Raw genomic sequence first — 25,246 nt, 5'->3', positions numbered from 1 at the left:
TGGGCAGACCCCTGCCGCCGGAGCCGGGGATCGAACCGTGATCCCCAGCGTCCAGCATTAGTCGCCCTGGCCGCTACGCCACACCTATCAATATCAAATCTTTGGCAGACTACGGATGACTATACAAAACAATACCAATTCCTCTTTTGTCTCGCTCTACCCTGCTCTCTGGCCCAAATCTCTAAGATCCTCTTACCTAACTCCTCTGCTGATGGAGCATAACCCCACAATAGTTTCCACATGAAGGCTATGCCTGCCAACTTCCCTGAGATCGTGACTCTAGATAAACCTTTCTCCGTCAGTTGTAATATGAATTGCACTACGTCCTCTACTATCTACCATTCGCTCAGGCGCCAATGACCTGAGGTCACAAATTTACCCCAGGCCTGGTAATATGCCTTACACGTATTCGCCGCCAGGTACCCCACTACAAGTTGACACATCCTCTGTCTACCCCGATCCAAAACAGTGTTGGCATTTGAGTCCTGTCCCTGTCCGCTACCATGGTCAGTCCATGGACCTCTCCCACTGTGAATGAGACAAAGTTCTACACCCAGTATGCCCTTGGCTCTAAACAGAACATCCAAAGCAAACATTCCAGCAGGAACACACTCAGCAACTTACGGACCTATGTGTCTCTCTCTGACTGCCTGTTAAAAACCTGAGCTACAGCCACATTGGCTACGCTGAAGAGTGCCCTCTTGTGCTGAAACCAAACACCCCACAGTGTGACAGCTACCACTAATGGAAAAAAATCAAGAAATGCATTGTTTCTTCCTCCATATTTCCACCCTTCGGGCCACTCAGCTGCACACCAGAGTCCTTGCCAATACAAGCAGAAGCTAATGCTACATGATGCGTAAGAACAAAAATCTGCACATCCCAGTAAAGTTCCTGCAGTTTCTAAATTGGAACACCAATGAATGAATCCAGAAAGCTTCTCCACACACACATATCAGCTTTAACCCCAGCCGACAACCTGACATGATAGTGAGAAGGGACAGCCCCGAGAACACTAAGCCTAGTCTCCTGCAAAATTTCCTACACGTCCGCACCACCTGGCATGCAAAATGTAGGTGTCCCAAAAGTACTTGGACCTCTCTGACCGTGACCTTTTCTTTCACCAATAGCGTGTCCGATAGCACTGTTTTCTCTGGGGCCCCCAGGTCCTCCATGAACTCCTGAAAACTTACCAGCAAACGCTGGCAGACCTTGGAACCGTAGTCCGTGACCATGAAAAAGTCAAATCAAATCAAATATTGCTTTATACGGTTTCCATAGCAAAAAAACATAAAAGTTCATAGTTAAAAAGGCACGTACATCAAAAAATAATTATACAAATTTAAAAGACAAGCATGCCTACATAAAATATCTCAAAGTACAGAAATAGTGTTAAAACCATTAATATGTTCATATAGATACAAATCAGTAGCAAAAAATGGGTTGGAGAAATATGGACAACATTATTTCTGTTATAAATTGGACCTATGGCTGCTACAAAACTTCAGAAATGTAACAATATTTGTCACCAGGCAATCTGTCTCCATGAGTTGCAGCACTATTAGGGCAGGACGACATTGGCGTAAGCCTACAATTTTTAAAGTTGGGATTATCCAGTGCTTTCTCGGTTCTTCATAGAATTTGCAAAAAAGAACGACATGGATTAGCGATTGGGTAGACACTTCATCACAGGGGCAAGGTGTTAGCTGCTTAGACCAATCGTTGATTCTGGGGAATGTTACCAGGTGATGAAAAATGTTCAGCCTGAAACGGGTCAACAGGAACCTTACATAGCCATTCTGATTACAAGTTAAATAAGGCTGCATGGCCATGGTGGATTGAATCAACAATGGATGTTGAAACAAACTTTTTTTTACCTCAATAACCAGTCTCAGATCTTCCAGGTGAGTCAAGCAGAACTTTTTCAGCCCTTTCTTTGATAGCAATAAGCAATAAGTGAGGAGTGATGATAATATCTTTCCAATCCCAAATCATGCAGAAACCTTTTGACAAATGAAAGCCAACCGATCCTTTGTGAATTTTCGAGTGCTAGACAGTCATTTAATATTCGTTGGTTAAAAACTGTCTTTAGAGAGGACCAGAGGCAGTGCCACAAAAGAATTGGCTGCATTTTCACAATGTCAGTAATGTATGTCAAACCTTGTTCTAGGTGGCACCTAAAAGTCGAGGTACCTCGCGGGACAGCTAAGAGACACCTCAAAAAGCTGTTTTCCACTTTTTGAAGGGCTTCCACATGCCCGTAACCCCACACCCCTGCTCCTTAAATGGCTGTACTAATGCATTTTGCCTGGTAAATCTGGATCATCTCTACTGGGGTCTTTTACCTAGCCTCTGCGCAAAACTTACTAAAGCAGAGGTAGACCTAATGAATAACAGCTTTCTGGCCTCAATAGCTTTTCTCCTTGTGCACTTGATCATCATCAATTAAGATTCCTAGATAGGGATATGTATTCGTAGTCTCCACCTTGGTGTTATTGATGAAAATATTTTTTCAATATTAATTTTTAAATCTAAATGAGACATATAGGTGTTATACCTATTGAGTGAGCGTTGGAGTTCCAGGGGGGAACGAGCAATAATTACCGCGTCGTCCGCATAGAGTAGCGCGGGTATCAGGAGTTTGTGAACTAGAGGAAGGTCCTGCACCCCTCCAGCATGGCTTGTTCAAGGCCATTTGTATAAAGAGTAAAAAGGAAGGGCGCCAGGACACAACCCTGCCTGACACCCCGCTCAACCCTAAACGGCACCGTCAGTTCCCCCCCCCCCGCTCCGAACCTCACCCTGGCCGTAGCATTTAAATACAATTTGCGGAGAAAGTTGACCAGGGAGAGCTCGACTCCCATCTCTATTAAAATGCCCCACAATTTCGAATGGCTAACGCAGTCGAAGGCTGCAGTTAAGTCTACGTAAGCCATATGCAGACTCCCACCCTTTGCGTTCACATATTTTCCCATTAACAAAGTCAAATTTAGAACTTGCTCGGTGGTGCCCATACCCTCCCTGAACCCATATTGAAGGTCTGACAATACATGGTTATCGTCTGCTCATTGTTGTTGGCGCTCAAGGATAATGAGCCCCTCAACTTTGCCCAATGAATCTAATAGTGAAATGGGGCGATAACAGAGTGGACTTTGGCGGTCCCCTTTTTTGAATACCGGGACCAGGATAGAATCGGACCACGATTCCACCAGCCCCACTGTACAAGTGGCTTCCAGACCCTGACCAATATAGGCGACCAGAGATCCATATTGTATTTAAAAAGGCCTACCGGGACCCCATCAGGGCCTGGCGCCTTCCCCCCTTTGCTTGCCATTAAGGCAAGTTCGATTTCTAACCGAGTGAAATCAAGTGCGAGAGGAAACATTGTTTGGCAGGGGCTCGTCATCTCCGTATCTATTTGATCCGTCAGTTCTCTGGCAGTTGATCCGAATATCTGAGAAAAGTGTTCCACCCAAGATAACTCGTCAATAGCTACTTCAATTTTATCATTCACCCTGGGTTCAGACAAGAATGGAGATTTAATTATCTTCCAAAAGGAAGTGCCATCTTTCATCAGGCAGCTCTTATGAAGTCCTGCCCATAGTTCCTGCTTCAATTCTGTTTTCCTTGCTTTAACTGCATGGTTATGTCTTTCGAAGTTGTATGATTTCTCGTTTATCCCTTTCTTTTTTGTGGAGGGCAGATTTTAGGTTGGAGTATGCTTTGGTGCAGGCGTTATTAAACCAACCCTTCATTTTCCTCTTGTTCCCTTTAGGATAAATACATAAAGCTGCCTTTACTGCGTTAGGTATAACCAAAAAGTTGTCTAATATCTCTTGATGGGTAGAGGATGGGTCCAAACATTTTTCTATGGCCTTGGTGGAATTCTTTACTACTTCCGAAGTGATCTTAAGTGGATCTGCTTGATACCACTTCAGCGATTATCTGTTTATTCTATTCAATACCAGGTGTTCCTGACCAAATATACTCACTCGGTTAGTGCTTTATCGACATGTAGGAAGAGAAAGGGTAACGCTATTGGGAAAATGGTCACTGGTAGCGTTATCCTGGGTTTTAAAATACAATATACGGGACGCTGCAGTACTTGACACAAATATAAAATCTATGGAAGTAGATGCACCTCTGCTGTTAAAGGTCAGCATAAGGGGAACTGAGAGGACCACTAATTTGTTTGCCAGACCAAGATCTAAAATGAATAGGGTCTCATTTAGGCAATCCCCACTCGATGTATGTGGAAAATGGGTCAGGTTGTTGGTGTTCTCAGCTTGCAAACCACAGGTTAAATTATCATTTAGCCCACATGGTGGTAAATTAAAATCACCCCGCCCCCCCAGATAACGGAAGCTCTTTTCTTTTTATTCTTGTTATTAAGTTCCCTAAGGATGTACCAGATCTCTTTTAGAGTAGCTATGAACTGAAGCTTTTGCAAGTTGTTATAAAAATTAACTAAAACAAAAATATCGGATTTATTCAAGTCAAGAGTAATTATTTGGAAGTCCGATTCCAATTTTAAGGGAGTGATTTCCCAGATTGCTAAAAGATTAGAGATGAACACAGTCAGGCCTCCTTTTGCGCGCCCTGATGGAGAGGGAATCGCGGGTGAAAAATAAGTTTTAAATCCGTTAATATGGGTAGCTGTTACGGCCCATGTCTCTTGGAGGCAAAGGATATTAAAGTTCAGCGTAAAACTAAGCCACTCATCATTAATAACTTTGGAGCGCAGGCCTGCAAAGTTCCAGAAAACAATACTAAGTCCTGATGCAGTTGACAAACTTGCCTGGGCGGGAGTTGATGCTACTGGTCCTCCTGAATCAACTAGAGTTACATTGCTATCAGTACTGCCCTGGTTCGGTAAAATTATGTAATCGGAGACCAATCTCTCTGTAACAGTACTGTTTAATAACGTGGCTGGTGAGGATTTTTGCTCTTCCTCCCTAGTTGCTGTATTCGATTTAGATGTGTTATGTTCTAATGGGTCCCTCTGTCCCACCGATTGAGAAGGACTAGAGGAGTCCCCTGAGTAAATATTGGTTATACCTTTCACCAACCTGGGCGCCGCTCTAGCTATACAGGTTGGTTGTCATTCCACAGCGTCTAGGGAGGATAGGGCCTCGAACATGTTTACCATTAAAATTGGACCATTCAAATTACCTCTCGGCTTGTGGATCGGTTTGTAGAAAAACCGCAGTGGGAGAGCGCTTATACACGTGCTTTGAGGAGAGAATTCTTCCCTAATGTTTAATAGAGATCAAACCAAATGCGGGTGGCGGAAGTTTATAACTATGCAATCGCCGTCAATGGTCTTTAGAGAATCGCCAACCCACCCTACTCTTCGGACCATCAGAATTTTGTTAATACTCTGGAGTCTAAATTTTTAACGTTTAATCAGCTAGTCAGCAGTTTTGTTTCGGAGCGCCGTCCAGGATTCGCTCTGTCCGTTTTTAGGTTTCGCATAGCGTTGCAGTGCAACGCACTGTTCGCTTTGCGAAACATGCAGTATACAGTATAGTGGGGGGAAGCTCCCCCTACTTTCCGTCCATGTTTTTCATTGGCTTTAATCGGAAATGCTACATTCTGATTTGATTTTGGCTTTTTTGTCCCTCCTCCTCATGGCCATGTCGTCATTTTAATCCTTCCATGGCTATCGGCCCTTTTACTTTACAAACTCTTTTGTTCCTCTGCCCCCCCCACCCCCTTCCCTCCCGCAGTCTGTAACTTCTGGCCCACCCCAATCCCCCCACTCCCGATCATGCCGTCTAGGAGTCACGCACTTTTGTTTATAATGCAATAGGGCTCGAGTAATACGAGTCCTAATGCAGTTAGAAATGCTTGTTTTTTCATAGGATTGGCTGGCTGGGTCGCGCACTATTTTTGCCTGACCTGTCCAGCCGGCTATGGTGCACATGCGTCGTCCAGCAATCGCTAAACAGACGCTCCTGCGCATGAAGCAATATTTTTTCCTGCTCTCCGCCCGGTGACAACCACTTAAAACATAGTGCCAATATCGGCCCAACCCCAGACCTTTCTTCATACAACACACCACTCCACCAATAACGGACACAACACAAGTTTGATGGAGAAAGTTGTTGCAGTTTTATTAGCATATACATTATGCCACCATTTTGGGTTATCTTACGGGTCGATCCAGAGCAGGCCGCCTCTCGCGACCCGCCCACCTGATGAGCCATAACCCCCCGGGGTGTTAACCGCGGGGGCGTTGTCAGTTTCGGGGGAAGGTCTAACCCCTCCCCTCGGCGGACCTCTATTCCGCCCCTTGCTCAAGCCCCTCCCCTTCGGGGGGCAGAGCGTTGTGGCAACCCCCTGTTGCTCAGGTCTACAACCGCCCGAAGGACTAACGGGGCGCCGTCGGTCCTCCAGGATCCATCACAGCGTGGATCTCCCTGGGGGATAATTCTGCTCTCGCACCCACCGGTGCTCCTGTAGAGGATACCCCTCTGTACCTTTCTGCATTGGATCGCCCTGTAACTCCGCAATGGCTCTGGGTGTGTCCGCCGCCGCCCCAGAGTCCCCCCACCTACTAGCTTCCTATTAGTACTACCTGCTGCTCCTAGTGCTTTCTGCTATATCAACCAAAGATCGTCATATCAACTTAGGGTAAAAGAACCCCGTCTACATCAAAGCACACAGTGCATATGGCAAGTAGGAAACAGCAACGGGCAGCACCCACTCAGGGTCCGGGCAGGGGAGGGCGAGGGTCAGCGTGATCAGCGGCCGACAAACAAAGAGGGCGCTTGACCCTCGCCCCCTGGACTATATAGTTACTCCCCCCTCACCCAGACACAGGAAGTGACATCACGGGGGTACCTCCAATCCCCCCAACCACTAGACCGCTCAGGGTCTGTGCCATCCTATGGCACTAAGGGTGGCCGCCCTTGTGGGTGGCCACCTTTGGTGTCCCGGGGCAGCCAATCAAACTGCTAAGAGAAAGAACTGATCTAGGAGTACACAAGAACTCTTGCATGGGTACATGCCCATACGTCAGATAATGACACAGCCCGAAACATCGGGAGGGCAGCAGAAGCAGCCAGGATGGTCTGCACGGTAAGCCCAGGTAGCCATGCATGGAAGAGAGAGACTGTGTCCAAGCACATTCATCACGTTTAAAGAGCACGACGCAGGTCTCTCTCGGTTTGAAGTGGTTGTGACTGCTCAGGTAGTGCTCCGAGTACTTGTGTCACTTCTGGCTCTTAATGAGCTGACCAAACGACACCAGAGCTCCCGAGAATGTGAACACGGGACTCGGAAACCGCTGAGCTGCTCATAAATGCCATGCCAATCTCCACATTTCGCGTTCAAAATGTGATTTTGTTTCTCTTGGAGATTGCTTCATCCCAATTGCTGTCCGTCTAAAATCCCATTGTAGAAAGGTTTTTTGTAAGTGGTGACTGTATTGGTGAACAGTGTTCACTATTTAAGACAGTGATTGGTGTAGGAGGCCTGTATCAAAAAGAGAGCGATGTAGAGAGTTGGCGACTGCTGCACGAAGCGGGGGCCTATCTCTCATAATCTTTCAATTGATTATTTTCCTTCAGCTATATGCCGTTCGATTGGTTTATTTTCTGGTCACAGTCCGTAAACAAGCATCAAAAATAGTTTTTATAGAATAAGTTAGTTGAAAGGAGGGTGGATCCTCTGGCTGAAAGTCAGCTGTAATACCTTTTCGTGGGCTAGCGGTAATAGACAGCACCCAGGGGGGCTTTAAGTGGGATAAAAAGACTGGGGGCTCGCAAAGGGGTGTGACCGATGTAAATATTGGTGTGGCTAAAAACACAAACTGAAAATCTATGCTTAACAAAGTGTGCCACCTGACTGGTATTTTGCTGCTTCTGTCACTACATTCGGATATATAATACAACTAGTAATATTACACCTACAACACGCCAGGGCTATTGGCTTTGTCAATTGCATAAGATAAGTAACAACTATGGCTTCGTAGCATAGCATATTGGGGAGAGGATGTGGTCTGACGGTTTCAATTATATTGAATTAATTACCCCCCCCCCCCCCCCTTCGAGCCTTTAAACCCAATTGCACTTTTTGAAGCAAGTGACCTCTGTGTTCTGCTACGATTGATGTTTATTTCTGTTTACTGCTTTCGATGTTTGTTTTCTGTTATTGATTTTTAATAAAGTAATTAAATAATCTTTCCTGATTCCTGCATCATTTTACTGTCACCTTACATTCTTGGAAGCACTACTTCAGGTGTCACTGCTTACAAGGCATAATAAGTTCGAAAGACAGATGAATTGCCTGCAACTTAGGCATCTGACTGCCATTCATCTTTCTAAATCTTTCACTGCTAATTGAGCAGACTGGTTTTAGAACCAGTGCCAGTACATACCTTAGGCGCATCACATGCATTTCAACCAGCCTAATACAGGCAGCCTTATGCATACTTCCACTTCCAGCCCTGCATACAGATAGTAGAGAGTCTGGCTGGTACACCTGCAGCACCATCGTAATGGAGACAGACATATTTCACAGGGTCAGATGGGTAAAGAGACTTTCGAAAAAGCATTAAGGTGGCCTTCCTCTCTCCACTGCACACCAATGGCAAATTCCACTCCGGGCACTATTTTCTCAAATACCTTTCTCCTGCCTGCTGTTGCAGGCAGGGCATGCTCTCTTCTAATGCTTTTTTTAAACATCTTTATACCACGGGTGCTAAATGCATTTGCAATGGAATAGGTCTTGCATTTACGAGAGTTTAACTTATTGGTATTGTAAATAACAATGCCTTTTATTTATCTTTTCTCTAAAATACTCATAAATAAAAGGCATTTTCATTTACAATGCCAATAGCTCAAATGCTTGTAAATGCGAAACCGATAGCATTGCAAATGCTTGTTTAATACTGGCACCCCATTTAAAATTATTAGATATGGACAGGAAGCTGGGGGTAATCCTAGGGTATCAGAGCTAGGATTCAAAGGCCTATTATGAGAATAATTCAGACTGGCTGGCCCTGATTCACTCATTTCGCCCCCCCTAGTGGGTTCCATTTCTTTTTTGCCCTCGGCTACCCAGGTTGTTAGAGTGGGCGCGTGAGCTTCCCTTGACCTTCCGCTTGCTCCTGCAGACCCAAGGACCGGTTCTCTTCCATTTGAATCGTGCTTTTTCCCCTTACTTCAGTGCCGGGTTGGATTTTATCTATTTTCTCTCTTAAAGTACCTACTGCCTCGTTCAACAACTCAATCTTCTGTTCCATATGGCCAAATCTATCATCAATAAGGCTAGTTATCTGGTTCATCATTAAACCTAAAGTTGATTCTAGAATCCCTTTAAGGGTGTTTTCAAAAACGGCATGCTTTTTGGGATCATTGTCATCGGTGGAGGGGATATCTACTTCTGTCTGCATACTACAAGTTTTTTGAATTACCACTAGGTGCTCTTCTATTTGCTGAATTGCTTGCGCATTTGATCTTAGAGCTCCTGTGTTCCTACGATCAGTACCCCCCTTAACACACTTCTGCCTTGATCGCTGTGCTTTCCCTTTGGCCTCTTCTATTTGTTTCCTAGTTCATGGTCTAGTCCCTAAATTAGGGCTATGGTCTTCGGCCCGTTCTTGACTTAGGGGGACCGAGATTGGATTAACCGAAGGAGAGTGATCATTACTACATTGAACAGTAATTCTAGGTGACAGGGGAATATTGGACTCTCTAGACAGTGGGAACAAAGTGGGGTCTAGAGATAAATGTCTTTCTGTTAGCTGGATCTCGTGGGTGAGAAGCGATTCAGCTCTAACTAAAAAAACATCTGAAGTGCCTGCCGCACTCTTGCGTTTCTCCATGTTCCTGAGCTATTCGCTTCTATTCTTTACAAAAACTTACAATAGCAGCCTAAGTTTCACCGTTATTTAAAGGGAAGCTAGTGAGCAAGAAATCTAGTAGAATGGTGTAAAACTTAAGAGTGAAAGCTGACACGCTAACTTGTTGCTTTTCTCCTATAGCCCCTGCAATTAGGATGGACCTTATTTCATTATGACGTAGTTACCATTCGCCCCCAATTGGTTTGCACATTACAGGTCCTTTGATGCTCCCCCAAGTACTATTACAAATTATGTCAGCGTAAGTCGTCAGGCCCCGGGACCCCTAGAATCTGGTGGCTTACAAAATAGTAGCACAGTCTCACAGGCTTAGAGTCTCAGTCTTATTGCGGGTAAGTCTATCGTTAGTAGCACGTCGGACTGATAGGTAAGAATTAGACGATGAAAGTCTTACCTGCTCCTCGACGGCACCTGGAAAGCAGCAGCCAAGGGGAGTGGCCCTGCCCTGCTTCTTCCTGGCCCTGACGGGCCCCGACAAGCCCACCCGCGGCCCGCGCCGCGGGGACTCCCAGCTGATTTTAAGTGCTCGCGCTGGTCCTCTCGCGGCTCTTCTCGCAAGACCGCACTGCCTTCTGGGGGATATAGTTACCCGGCAGTCCGCGGTCCGCGAGGGTGGCGATGGATTTGCTGAGGGGCAAGGTTCACCCCTGGGATCTCCGGGCAACACAGCAGCAAGGCGACAAAAGGCACAACAGGGAAAAGCAGGAGTCTGTGAAACAGTGAGCGCGTTCCGCGCCGCGGGGGATCCCAGCTGATTTTAAGTGCTGGTGCTGGTCCTCTTGCGGCTCTTCTCGCGAGACCGCACTGCCTTCTGGGGGATGTAGTGCACCGGCAGTCCGCGGTCCGCGAGGGTGGCGATCGATTAGCTGAGGGGCAAGGTTCACCCCTGCGATCTCCGGCCAACACAATAGCAAGGCGACAAAAGGCACAACAGGGAAAAGCAGGAGTCCGTGAAACAGTAAGCTCGTCCCAATCAGAAGTCAACAAGATAGTGTGTCACCTTCTTGTGACCCATCCCTTGTACAAAGAGTCATTGCAGGAAAGTGCTGAAGTGCGCAAATAATATTTAAAGACAACAAAGGTCCTAAGGAAAACAGAAATAAACAAGAATAATGAATTTACAGACCACAATCGGTACTGTAATCAAGCTTCCAGACCCAGCCAGGTAAGGAATTGTTTAATTTAGAGATAAAAGAATTTGGTTGACCTAGAGGTGGTCAGTTATACACATTTTAGATAGGGCACAGTCCTGTACCTATCCTTTAGGGAAGAAAGTGTAATAGAAGCAAAACAAGAGTAAGAGAAGTATTTCAGGCAAGAAGTTTGGAGCCAAATGTCGCTTGTAGATTAGTGATCAATACACACAAGTTTCGACATACAGTATTTACAGAATGGCATACAATTGAATTTTCCGCAATACTGTTCAACCGTCAACGTTTCGATCCCCTGGCTCCTAATGAACCGGGATCATCATCAGGACTATTTGAATCATTTGCCTGTGTTCTAAGAATGCCTGTGAAAATAATGAAGACAAAGGAGAAAAGAATAGAAAGCATAAGGCATCCGCATATAAGGTAAGAGATTGTACACACATATATATACAGTTTGCGTGGCGAGGATTACTTAAACTATGCATGCTTGTGTTGTTGGTCTACGGAGTGGTACTCATAATCAAGGAGCAGTCCCGTGATTTGGGAACAGCGAATAGAGTGGTTATTATATGAACGTCGGGAGGTGTGAGCTAGTGAATAGAACAGGTGTTTGACAGGTGATGATATTTAACCGGAGTTTCGTGTCGGTGGACGCATAGCATGCACGTGGCAAGCAATGTCTATTATTAATTCCGCTATATCGCGACCGCGCAGTGAGCGTGGTGGTCCGTGAGCTAGGTGGTACTTGGTATAGGCAAAACGGTGGTCCCGCGAGTGGATAAGTCGCATGCACGGCGGGGTGTCTGGTCTAGATCAGAAGAATAGACCTCCGTGTTCATGCATTTCTTGTGATCTATGTATACATAGCACTGACCTGCCGGGCTATTTTTAATTATTTATTCTTTATTCTGGTCAGGCACTAGATCGGAGTGGTCAGGATACCGAGAGAGGCCGGTACCTAGAGTGGGAGAAGGTGTATCATTATCTTTCCGGACCGTGACCATCGTGAGCCTGTGCCTCGTAGGTGCTTAGCGTGGCGATTACCTGGTGTCGGGGTGAGGTTAATAAACCTCAACCTGGAGCGAGCCTGGTGGTTTCACTCGTCGGAGTAAAATATGTCCTTAGGTAAGGGCCGAATAGTGATCCAACACCCGTTGGGCTGAAAAGAAAAGAAATCGGGGGATGGAGGTTTTGAAAGCGGGCCGAGGGAAAAGGGGAAACTTCCATCCGGGCGTGCCTGCGTAGCCAATGGGTCTGTGCTTACCTATTAAAGGCGTGAGAAATGAGGCGGGATACCGGCGAGACTCGGTGGTCTCTCTCCGTGTCCTATGCAGCATAGATACGCTGTCCGGGTGTTGTGGGTCCACCGGGACTTAAGCCATACAGTGGAGTTGAGAAACAAACAAGGGACTCTTCTTGCGCGTTCCCTTTGGTCGCCATTTTGGAGTGGGCAAGGACCAAGAAATAGTGAAAGGACTCGAGTGCACGCTAGACTCAGGGGTGGTGGAGGTGTTGTGGCGTCCCTTAAAACCAATACCTCAATTGTAATTAAAAGTGCTGACAAGGGTGGTGGTATTGTTATACAAGACCAAGACACCTATAGAGCAGAGATTCAGAGACAGCTGGACAATATAGATCATTACCTCAGGCTAGCATCTAACCCCACAAAAGAAATTCAGGAACTAATACGGAAGGTCACACTGGATGCAGTGGAAGAGGGCTTTTTGACCAAAAAGGAATTTAATTACTTAAATGTAAAAAGCCCCAGGACCCCCGTGATATACACGCTGCCCAAAGTCCATAAGAATATCACGACACAAAATGGCGACCAAAGGGAACGCGCAAGAAGAGTCCCTTTTTTGTTTCTCAACTCCACTGTATGGCTTAAGTCCCGGTGGACCCACAACACCCGGACAGCGTATCTATGCTGCATAGGACACGGAGAGAGACCACCGAGTCTCGCCGGTATCCCGCGTCATTTCTCACGCCTTTAATAGGTAAGCACAGACCCATTGGCTACGCAGGCACGCCCGGATGGAAGTTTCCCCTTTTCCCTCGGCCCGCTTTCAAAACCTCCATCCCCCGATTTCTTTTCTTTTCAGCCCAACGGGTGTTGGATCAATATTCGGCCCTTACCTAAGGACATATTTTACTCCGACGAGTGAAACCACCAGGCTCGCTCCAGGTTGAGGTTTATTAACCTCGCCCCGACACCAGGTAATCGCCACGCTAAGCACCTACGAGGCACAGGCTCACGATGGTCACGGTCCGGAAAGATAATGATACACCTTCTCCCACTCTAGGTACCGGCCTCTCTCGGTATCCTGACCACTCCGATCTAGTGCCTGACTAGAATAAAGAATAAATAATTAAAAATAGCCTGGCAGGTCAGTGCTATGTATACATAGATCACAAGAAATGCATGAACACGGAGGTCTATTCTTCTGATCTAGACCAGACACCCCGCCGTGCATGCGACTTATCCACTCGCGGGACCACCGTTTTGCCTATACCAAGTACCACCTAGCTCACGGACCACCACGCTCACTGCGCGGTCGCGATATAGCGGAATTAATAATAGACATTGCTTGCCACGTGCATGCTATGCGTCCACCGACACGAAACTCCGGTTAAATATCATCACCTGTCAAACACCTGTTCTATTCACTAGCTCACACCTCCCGACGTTCATATAATAACCACTCTATTCGCTGTTCCCAAATCACGGGACTGCTCCTTGATTATGAGTACCACTCCGTAGACCAACAACACAAGCATGCATAGTTTAAGTAATCCTCGCCACGCAAACTGTATATATATGTGTGTACAATCTCTTACCTTATATGCGGATGCCTTATGCTTTCTATTCTTTTCTCCTTTGTCTTCATTATTTTCACAGGCATTCTTAGAACACAGGCAAATGATTCAAATAGTCCTGATGATGATCCCGGTTCATTAGGAGCCAGGGGATCGAAACGTTGACGGTTGAACAGTTTTGCGGAAAATTCAATTGTATGCCATTCTGTAAATACTGTATGTCGAAACTTGTGTGTATTGATCACTAATCTACAAGCGACATTTGGCTCCAAACTTCTTGCCTGAAATACTTCTCTTACTCTTGTTTTGCTTCTATTACACTTTCTTCCCTAAAGGATAGGTACAGGACTGTGCCCTATCTAAAATGTGTATAACTGACCACCTCTAGGTCAACCAAATTCTTTTATCTCTAAATTAAACAATTCCTTACCCGGCTGGGTCTGGAAGCTTGATTACAGTACCGATTGTGGTCTGTAAATTCATTATTCTTGTTTATTTCTGTTTTCCTTAGGACCTTTGTTGTCTTTAAATATTAATTACCCATCGTCCAAAGGTACTTATTGGGTTCCCTTGTTAAAATAAAAATGAAGTGCGCAAATAAGGCACACAAAATCGAGCATCCCATTGGAAGAACCTTATCCATAACCAAGGCCCTTCAAACTGAATGGCAAGTAATGGGAAATCATCCGGCTGTACCAGTAGTCAACAAAATGCTGATGTCACATTTTGCCATAATGGCTTCTAGGCCCGCTTGCTCAACCATGGCCTTGGCCATTGCCACCTCCACTGATGAGTAGGACACGGACAGCAAGTCTTCCCAAATAAAGTCATTAACTGAGTGGCACTCTGGCCATGACAAATGTTCTATAAGCCGAAACTGCCCATCTCTTTCTTAGGCACTACCCCTATAGGGAAACCATCAATTTCTCCAGGGGCTATGTGTCAAAGGGGCTGGCCATCCACCCTTCATTATCAGCTTGTCATGCACTACTTGTGGATGAGGCTTAACTGATTTCATGTTCTCTGTCCAACGCTGTATTCACATTGCTGTGTACCCTAACCTAAAACCTGAAGCCTACCTTCACGGCACGGGCATCCTCCCTGCTTGGGTAAGATCCCAACCAAAAATTGAGCCTTTCTTACTTAACTGGGGTAGAGCTTTTTCCTCGAGGTGCCTGTGCCCCTCTCCCTCCACTGTAGCTCCCTGGGCTTGAGTTGCCCCCTCCCCCTGAAATATGTTGCCACTTTGAACTATGACATTGCTGAGGTCCAGTATCACCTCCCGTGTTCCCTAACAAGTGACGAGGGGATGCCTCCTTGGAAACCTGGAGCATTAATGCTTAAATCTACATTATTCCTGTGTGCACAGACCCTTGTTAAAGTCCCAGCATGCCCCCTGCGTTCCTCCTTGGCTCTTGCTGGAATTACTCCTTCCTGGGTTGGATGGCCTGAAAGGGGGTTTAACAATAGGCAAACCACTGGCTCTATATATTGTCTTCCCAAATTTGGTCAGGCCCATGGTCTGCTGCAAAAAAAATCTGTATCCAACTCTCCTCATCTTGCCTCAGGGTCCCATGCCATGTGGACCCTAAACTCCTCATCATACTGAGCCGAGGTGTTACACCCAAAAATGATTTGCACTTGCGTATAACATCCTTATATTTGAATAGCGCTACACTACTCTTATGATATTTCTCACAATCAATGCTGGTACTTTTCTTCTTTTGAGCCTTCCTTTGCCCTAAGCTCCCTATATAGGAGTTCAAACATCTCCACTTACTCACCTTTCCAAGTCTGTTTTTTAGTGGACAACATCAAATGTGACCCCAGTGGCTTGGTGACCCACTTGTATGGGAGCTGCATATTTTAAGTTCTTTTGCCTTCCTTTTGTCCCCTTGCTTATCTTCATCTCCTACGCATGTAGCCACATCCTTACCTATTGCTGAACCTGGCATACTCTCCTTATCTGCATGGCCTCTTTTACTTTCATTCCCTGCTTTTGTGTCCTCTGTTTCAACCCCAGTATCTCTCACATAATTACCTTTACTCAGCCGTGCCGCCCTCTCGTACTCGCACTCCACATCCATCTCTTTAGACACCATTACCGGGCGTACCATTACTCTTACCTGGCCGTAAGGTCGCGCCCGCTCTGAAGCCAGTACCTTGCCAGTGTACTTGTCTTCTTCGTCATTTGCATGTCTGTAGGCCTCCCTTGGAACCAGATTGACACCTAAAAAACAGCACTATATGTGGGAATAGAGAAATCTCCCTCACACGTGGCTCTCTCCTTTTGTGGCACCTCCTTGCTGTGATCTTCAGTATCCATACTTTCTCCCTCTTCAAGACTATCGTTTCCATAGTCCAATACCTCCTCTTGCCATGTGAACACTTCAGGGCCCTTTGTTGTGGCAGACACACCTTTGCACTCCCACTGCCACACCCTAGGGGCGTCCTCTGCTCGTCCCTGAGTGGCTGCACCTAACCCACTCAGGCATTCACCGACTGCAGACCATAGGGCCCCATGTTGATCTCACATCAACAAGGTTCCCAGCTGCTCCGGCGGCTGCCTTGGCAAAGCCTTCCTTGAGCTTCTTATGCCATGTGTTGCTGGGTCCCACGATGCAGACCGTTCTGGGCCACACCTTCTCTTTCCCTGGGTGTATGAGAGCCACACCATGCTCTCCAGGGTCCGCAACCTGCTGCGTGTCATGTCCCTGAAAGTAAGAAAGTAGGCCCGGTTTACAGCACCCTGAAAGAACTGTCAACTCATCCTGGTCCTCTCCCTACTAAAGAAACTGACCTGCCATTCTGCCCACCCTTCTAACTTACCCCTCTAACTAACCCATCTTGCCTGGAGTAAACTTTGTTGGGTTAGCGTTAAGAAGACATCCCACTCAAATTCTGTCTCCTCACCATCACTCCACTCGGGTATGGCAGCCACTATCGCGGAAGCTCCTCTGTGTTGTGCCACTTGTGTGGTGTCCGCTTCCGTCGGGGAGCTACGCCCACCTTCCCACAAGTCCCTTGGGGAGTCCTCGGATTGATTCTGTTGCCCACCAACCCGACTCTGCACCCTGGTCCCCTGCAACATGTCATCCCCACTCTCCCAGCCCCCAAACAAATCTGCACTTGTCCACCCCACCCCCCAGCTACCTCTCCTGTGGCAGATCCCAGCCCAAACTTCTGATCCACCAATTGATGTTCCTCCATGTGCAACACTAGGTCTATTACCCTCTGAGGTCTCTCTCAGCACCAGATCAATGCTTCACAGTTGTACAGACAGCTCCCTGGGGCTCTCCCTCCCCCATCCATGCTCTCTGACCTTGCAACTTGAATAGAATGACCCCTGCCATGGGGCGTCCCACGAGCACCCGTACAGCTGGCTTTGGGAGGCTTCCCCTCACCCCCGCTTTTCATGTGTCATGATGCTTATCACCCATGAGCCCTCCCTCATGCCACCCCTCCCCCCTTGAGGCAGCACCCCGAGCCTGCATACAGGCTCTCACACTCACCTGTGATGCTGGCATGCTATGAGGCGGCAGGTATGCCATAACAGCACCAGCCACCCCGCTGGAAGTGGGACACGTTGGGAGCGCCAATTGTGTGACCGTGCCCCCATTCACTAACAAATCCAAATGCCTGGCCTCCGAAAGGAGGTGCAGAGCTTCACAAACTCTGTTGTCCTTAATGATTCAATGACAACCTTGGAACCACATGCTGTATCTAACTAGCGCACTAAACCTACAAAGGCAAAATATGACTAAACACCAACCGATCACTAATAAAGGTCCAAAAACTTCGAAGTATGCGAACCAAAGTACTGATAAACTTCAAAATAGGCCACCCAGGAAGAAAAATTACTGAAACACTAAGGGGCTGTCCCAACAAAATGGTGGGTGGCAGACCAAAATGGCAACATATATAAACCTTGGGCTACATCCTTTACCAGATGTAGCCCAATAAGCCCAGTAGACTAGACTGAGCCTGCTTTCCCTGAATGACCCCAGGGGACAGACCTCCCTCCCGTCTGTTGTACCCGAAAACCCTATTGTGATTCGATTACCGAATCGCAATTTGCATTTACTACCAAATACCGATTCAGTATTTGGTAGTAGCGTCCCTTCCAAATACCAAATCAAAATGGTATGTATTAATGTTTTGCGATCAATTTCTCGTCGCAAAATAATACTTTACCACCGGTTTAAAACCTGTGATAACCATTCACAGGGACCCTTCCCCTTTTAGAATTTTAACAAAATATTTTTGAAAAGCAGGCAGTGGTTAAACAGACCACTGCCTACTCTTACAAATGAAACTGCAAAGTGATTTTTTTTTCTTTTTAAATGCATCCTGTTTTCCTTTAATGAAAACGGGCTGCATAAAAAAAAAAAGATTGCTTTATTAAAATGCAATCACAGACATGGTGGTCTGCTGAACTCAGCTGGCCTCCATTCTTGTGATGGCGGCAATTCCAAGTGGGTCAAAAATTGTGACCTACCTCATTAATGTGTGTGTGAGGTAGGTGTAAACTATGAATCGCTAAAGAAATTCAAAAGACTTTCATACATTAGGAACACTGATTTCCTAATTTCGATTCATATAAATGTTTGTACATCTGGCCCTCTGTCATTTAAAATGTTACCTTGAAATAAATATTTTAAGCAAAGAAATATCAGTGGCACCAAAAAGACAGCAATGAAAAAAATTATACAGATTGCAGTATCAGTGCTTGCACTAAAGGAGACCAGGTTTATTGTGGATGTGCAGAATAAAAATGCTGTCACCTACAGTGAGGAGAGCAAGTAACGGAAGTGGGCTTACCCACTCTCCCATCCTGAATATTGAGGTAGGAGGAAACAAAATGTGAATGGCAATTGAACAGACCAATAGGTGAAGACCAAAGGCCCAAAGCCCTTTATGTATATCTATATGTATGTATTTGTTAACATTTCTTTTTAAACAAGGGTTTTGGCCAACCCCCGACCAAAAAAAAGGGATACCAAGAAGGCACTGGGCATGACAAAGCAAATAATAAAGAACACAACTATGCCTATGACTATCTACTATCAAGGATAAAAGCGAAAGAATGAAACTGACAAATAATGAATAAACATCACATGAATAATACCAATAAATAACATTAGTAAAATTCAAAACATGTTAATTGAAGGGAATAAAAGAAATAGGCATATTTAATGTCAGCACGTATCATTCAAACTGAGTGTCAAATCATGCTCAATGTGTCTTGTTCAAGGCCGCTTATCATGAGTTACCTGACACATAGGTTCTTAACTTGTGGTCAACTAGAACGCCCACTTTGGGGGTCACAATTGCTTAGAAAATTAAATAATAATAACAGATCAATTAGATGAATACAAACAAAGAAGCAAAATTGAAAATTTTAAATTGTAAAACATTTGTAAATGTGAAAGAATTTGATATTGGAGCTTTCAAATTAACTTGTTTAGGGTTTTGAATGAACACTCCTTGAGGTGCAACTGTTCCAAAAGCTTACTTTCTTAATCAAATCTGACCTTCCAATATTTCTCATCCACATTTTTATCTCCAACATTTCACCAATATATTTTAAAAAGGGGTTAACCTCATCTGGCAGATAATCAATGCTTTCTGAAACCCAGGCCTTATCTCCTGTGTCTTATGCAAAGATGTCTTTCTCCAATGAAAGTGTACAATCAAAAGGATGCCATGGGGTCAATGTCGCTATGATCATCATTGAACAGATATCCAGTTAAAGAGGTAGAAGCTATAGGTGAAAGTAATGTAAGAATTTACACTTAGTTGATAAATGCTTGAGTGATATTTCATATGGTTTCTTCACTTTTCTCTGCAAGTCTCACTATCAATGGGGAAGAGATGGATTAGCTGGGGGACACTGCTCTTAATGTGAAAGCCGAAGAAGCATTGAGGACAGTATGTTAATAGGACTTGTACATTTGAACTCTTTCTGCTTTTCTCTTATCAGACAACATTTGTGGAGTTTCTTCATTCCCTCCCAGGTTTTATTCGCATCAGTTAGTAGGAGGAGAGGAAGCAGAACCCTACTCTTGGCCTTGGCAAGTCAGTCTACAGATAGCAGACTGTCACTTCTGCGGAGGAACCATTATAAAGAAAGACTGGATTGTCACAGCTGCCCACTGTTTTAACGACAGGTAGGATTCGATTGTAAGCATCAAGATGGACATGTGCTCTCCTAAATAATTTCATTTTTAGAGATGCACAACTGGGACTCTGGTTACCTGTCAGGTACCTAGGGGATCTTTTCACTTGTCACTTTTCCCTTGGTTACAAATGGCTTATGCTTTTTCTTACACCACACAGTGCACTGCACAGCATGACAGAACTGCAGACTCATTAACTACTACTTCATCATGTGCTTGGGGCTCCCCAATGTTTGAAGGGCGAGGGCACCCATTGGATGGGCTCAAAAATGTGGCACAAGGTTTCTGGGCTCCCTGCTTGGCTCTAGAACACATGTGCAGTTTTGAGAGCGAAGCTTCCCATTCCACGCCAGAGCTCTTGCTCCTTACCCACAAAGAGCAGATACTCAAGATCAGGGAGGGGAGGCTGAAAAATGTAGACCACCTTCTGATTGGGCCACTATTTCTATCTCCTCACAGGAGGGCGTAGTCTTCAATAGGGGAACATGAGCCCAGTTGAGTGATACTTATCTGTTTGTCTAGAGGCATACAAGTGAGTTAAATACCAATTTTCAATTTCTGTGTGCTGGAACACTTTTAACCCATTTAAACACCAGGGTCTACTTATGTATTTCCAAAAAGGATTCACCCCCCCCCCTTTTTCCTTCTTCTCTTTTTCATCTTAGTTTCCTACTAATAGTGATACTGGAGCCTATAATACTGGCTCGTTCGCCATTAGAGGACTCTTTGGCGAACATGAGATGGTGATGATGAAGCCTGACACCTGGGAAGTGTGTGAGGCCATGTATCAGTGCTACGGTCTTTTTTGCGCAGGGAATTCTCTTAAGGTGTTTTGTCTATGTACGAAACAGTCTAATGTTTATTTTTTTATTTTTAAATCTAACCTTTACTTACAGTATTTTTTATATTGTCATTAATTATGGGGACATGTAGGAAATTGGGTTATTTGTTGAGGAGGATAAAACCCTACTCAAGCAGCAACCACAACTTCTGCTAGGTTGAAATCACAAACAAACTCCAAATTAGCCTTTGTTTAACTCTCCAGTAGCTTGGCACAAGCAGTCAGGCTTAACTCAGTGGCACTTTGTAAAGTATTTATGCAGCACACCAAACAGTGATAAACTGAAAACTGAAGAAAAATCTCTCACTAATTTAGAAAAAATGGAGTAAACTTTTATGAAATATTTCAGGCCAAAACAATAAAAAAACAATCGGTAGAACCAGAGAAAATGAATTTTAAAGATTTAAGTGAAAATAGTGATTAGAAGCACAATGCGCCAACCGTGGTTATCTGATCACACCGAACCAGGACAAAGTCACAGGTTCAGACTGACCATGATGGAGCATGGACCGGATACAGGGACCAAGTTTACTCCGCTGAACAAAATATCTTAAATGTGAGATCCCGGTATGAGCATTTGTCATGCAGCATTAGTTATGAGAAAGCTGAGGGGCTACGATGCTGAGTCCTGTGTCATCATCAAGGATTCTGTTGATGAGGGGATTGCAGTACAGAGACCTGCATCGAAGATGTGCCATACACTAGCGGTTCCCAACAAGCTGCGGGGCTGCAATGCGAAGGCCTCCGTGGTCGCCAAGGATGTTGTTGGCGAGAGGCTTGTGATGCACGACCTGCGTTGAGGAATGCATCACGTAGCAGCGGTTTAAGGAGGCTGCACAATGCAATGCAATGCTTTGCACTGCATCTGTTCTGCCCACAGGACCACCGCAGAGCTGACAGAGCACTTTCAGGCCCACTTCCAAGAGTCCAGGACTAGGGTGGCACCCCTGGGGGTGTTGCGCCAAATACTCACAGCAGACTGAGTCCAGGTGCCTGATTAAAGCTGGTTGGAGCGTTTTTTTTCCTGAGGCTCTGGTCAGGAGGCCAGCCTGCTAGCCCTTGGAGTCACTTTGGTGGTCCTGGATTCAAGATGCAGGTCCAGTGCTTCTCATTCAGGCAGAAGGGCAACAGCGCAACAGATTACCAGTCCTACTTGCCGAGCAATCCAGCAGTCTTTCAGAGTCTTCCACAGGTCCAAAGTTGTGCTGAAGAGTTGGGTCTGATGGTTAATTATTTATACATGGTGCCCATGTTGAAGGGGGAGAAGGTTCTGGGGGCTTCCACCCTCAGCGGTGCTTGGAATAACTGCCTCCCTGCCTTCGCCCCCAGATTGTTTGAGGTCACAAAAGACTAAGGGCATATTTACAAGGGCTTTATCTCCGCTTTTTTGGCTTAAAAAGCCAAAAAAAGCGGAGATAAAATTATCGCCCTATTTACAAGAGGGTGCTAACATGCATAATCGCATGTTGGCACCCTTTTTCCCAATGCCTCTCTTTGCATCTCTAATGAGATGCAAAGTGGGCATCACTGGGCGTCCCCCGGATGGACTACCTTGCAAATATCGCTGATGTTCACATCGCAATATTTACAAAGCTGCCCTAGCATTTTAGCACACGTTAGTTTTTTCTGCATAAATGCAGGCTTACCTATCCCTAACATTGGGGTGGATTATGCTAACATGACCCTGTGGGTCTTATCAGCAAGGTTATCGCCGTTTTTCAGGGAACATCACTGGAAAAAGGCGTTGTTAATAACGCTCTACCAGGGCGAATAATTCCAGAGATAGCCTGCGATAACAAAATTATCGCTAAGCACGGTCAGAGATAATTATCGCTGTCCGCTGATAATATGCCCCTAAATGTTAAACCCTTTGTGAGTGTGCTCAGCCAGAGCCTTTGTGATGTACCAGTGTGGTATGTGACCGCTCTTCCTAATCATCCATCAAGTCACAGACAGCCCATCCTGCCACCACCTATTCCCATTTTCTTTCACCTTCTGGAAGCAATACACAAAGGCCAGCTGCCAGCTATACCTAGTTGTGTGACCCAGGATGATTAGGACAAGAAACTTTCATATAATACGGTAACCCAGTGTTATCCTTTGTGAGAGGTAGGCCTTGCAATAGTGAAAATCAAACGTAAGTGTTTTTCACTACCAGGACATGCAAAATTTAAAAGTACATTTCCAACTTTTTAAAAACATTGCATACTCCCTGATTCATATGCCTTAAAAGGAAGGTTTAGGCCTGACAAATGGCTTAGTTTGCCAGGTCAAATTGGCAGTTTAAAACTGTACACACAGTCTGCATGGCAGGCTTGAGGCATGTTTAAAAATGCTAATTAAGTGGGTGGCTCAATTAGCGGTGCAGGCCTAGTGGTAGCATTTAACTTACATGCCAAAGCTACATGTGGTGCCTCTGTAATGGGGACTTTCAAGTTCATTAAATGTGCCAATTGGGTGTAACCATGTTTACGGGAGAGAGCACAGTCACTTTCGCACGGGTTAGCAGTGGTAAGGTGTGCAGAGTCCTAAAGCCAGAAAATCGAAGTTAGCAAAAACAAGAGGATGGAATGCAAAAAGTTGGGGGGGAACTAACACAAAATTAGGTCCAGGAAGATAGCAATCACATAATTATTTAATTCTTAAAAGAAGCAACAACATTGTTGCAAAATAACACGCAAGGTAGGACCCAGCTGACCATATGCTCCAAGATTACCATTCTGCTCAGATTATTCATTCCAATTTCAGTTGATATTATAGGTTAGCAGGCTTTGAAAATCTTTCCAAAATAACAGTTATGAAATTGTTTCAATATTACTTTAACAATCTCCCTCTATCTTGTGTTGTTTATAAAAGATTGCGCTCAAATAAACTGAGTGGCATAAAAGTGGGGACATGGTTTGTGCATTCATTTACCTTGCATCAAAGGGATGGTCAACATTCAGTTCATTCATCTGACTCCATATGCCACCTCAAACATTTCAATTACATTTTATTTTAGCCTGTGAAACCAAGAAAACTTAGTGACAGAAATCCTGCATTTCTTTGTATTATGTTCTCACCGAATATGCTGAAAAATCTCATATATCAGTAAAAAGGGACCTCCCAAAGTGTCATGTAGCGGACTAGAGCAGAAGTTCTTAACCTGTGGTCCGGGCACCACCTGGAGATACGCAATCTCTAATCAGGAGCAGGCCTGGGTGGAGTTTGTGGAGTTCTGCTACACGGAACTCTGTGAAGTGACAAAAAAATGTTGCCAATCAACATAGAATTCCGCGAGCGGCGGAGTGCCTTACCTTGCGCCGTGAGTGCTGATTTTTAGTGTTGAGTGATTGTCCCGCACTGTAAAATCATTGCAAACGGCATCAAACGCAGAGCAAGAGGACACAGCTTCTTTCTGCTGCTCGAGTAGGATTTCTACTCGAGTGACAGCTGCCTCAAAGCGAACAAAAGGTTTTTCAACGCAAGCGGTAGCGACCATCTCCGTTGAGAAATCTCGCTGGGAAGTAGTCTAGTGTTGGATTTTCCTTGATCGCCAACTTACCACTTGCAAGCACAAGCGGGGAAAAGACTCCACTCTGCGAGTGGAGTTTTTCAGAACTCTGCAAGCTCTGTGTCGAAACACACCTGTGATGCACTCGCCACCCAGGTGGGAACCCAAAGATGAAGCATGCTGCCAACTAGTTTGGTGGGTGAGGGTGCTTTTTAAAACCCAATGGGTTTCCCCCATTCCCTGGTCTTTTGATGCAGTGAATTTGGATTCCCCCTCAGGGTCCGTCCCTATTGTTGTTTTGTGTAAATTTCTAAAAGTGCCATTTTCCGAAAACAGAATTGTTATAAGAAAACTCAGCGACAGTAAAAAAGAAAAACTGTTTCTCTGTGTAGAATTGCAAAAACCGTGAAGAAAGTGTTCTAGGCTCTGGTTATGCCATTCAGTCTGATCATTTTTCTGAGGAGGAACCCTGAGGACAGGGCAACCTCAATTTTACCCACAGAGGGCGGTAATGCTACAATAAAGTCGGTAGAGATGGTTTGCCAGGGTTGGGGTGGTACTGGAAGGGGATGAAGGAGGCCAGAGGGTCATGTGTGAGAAGCCTTATTTTGAGCAAAAGTAGGGCAGGAAGTGACACCGAGTTAAGTGTCCGCTCGAATGGAAGGCCAAGAAAAGGAGCGGAGTAAGAGTTCTAATGTTCCCTTGTCTCCTCTGTGGCGTGCAACTGGAGAATCGTGGCACATCTTAAAGACTTCCTCACTTAATGCTTTGGAAGGGATAAATAAAGACTTCTCTTTGTACACCAGATTTCTGTGTTTATGTATTTGTCCTTGAAGTGTCTTCTACTCCTCTTTAGTAACGTTGGTATAATCAGCTTGCACCTTTTTGAGAAATGAT

At 45.3% G+C, this 25,246-nt stretch overlaps 1 protein-coding gene across 1 annotated transcript in view; it reads left to right on the top strand.

Moving 5' to 3' along the window:
• OVCH2 (ovochymase 2) overlaps positions 1–25,246 on the top strand; it is a 996,115-nt gene that overhangs the window by 730,216 nt on the left and 240,653 nt on the right. Inside the window, exon 16 of the mRNA XM_078680899.1 lies at positions 19,820–20,006. Within this exon, the coding sequence (XP_078537025.1) occupies positions 19,820–20,006 (187 nt within the window). The remainder of the gene's footprint in view (positions 1–19,819; positions 20,007–25,246) is intronic.

This window comes from Lissotriton helveticus, chromosome 3_1 (assembly GCF_964261635.1).
Source record: "Lissotriton helveticus chromosome 3_1, aLisHel1.1, whole genome shotgun sequence".
In the NCBI taxonomy this organism is placed as follows: Eukaryota; Metazoa; Chordata; class Amphibia; order Caudata; family Salamandridae; genus Lissotriton; species Lissotriton helveticus.
This window is presented reverse-complemented; position numbering and strand designations above follow the sequence as displayed.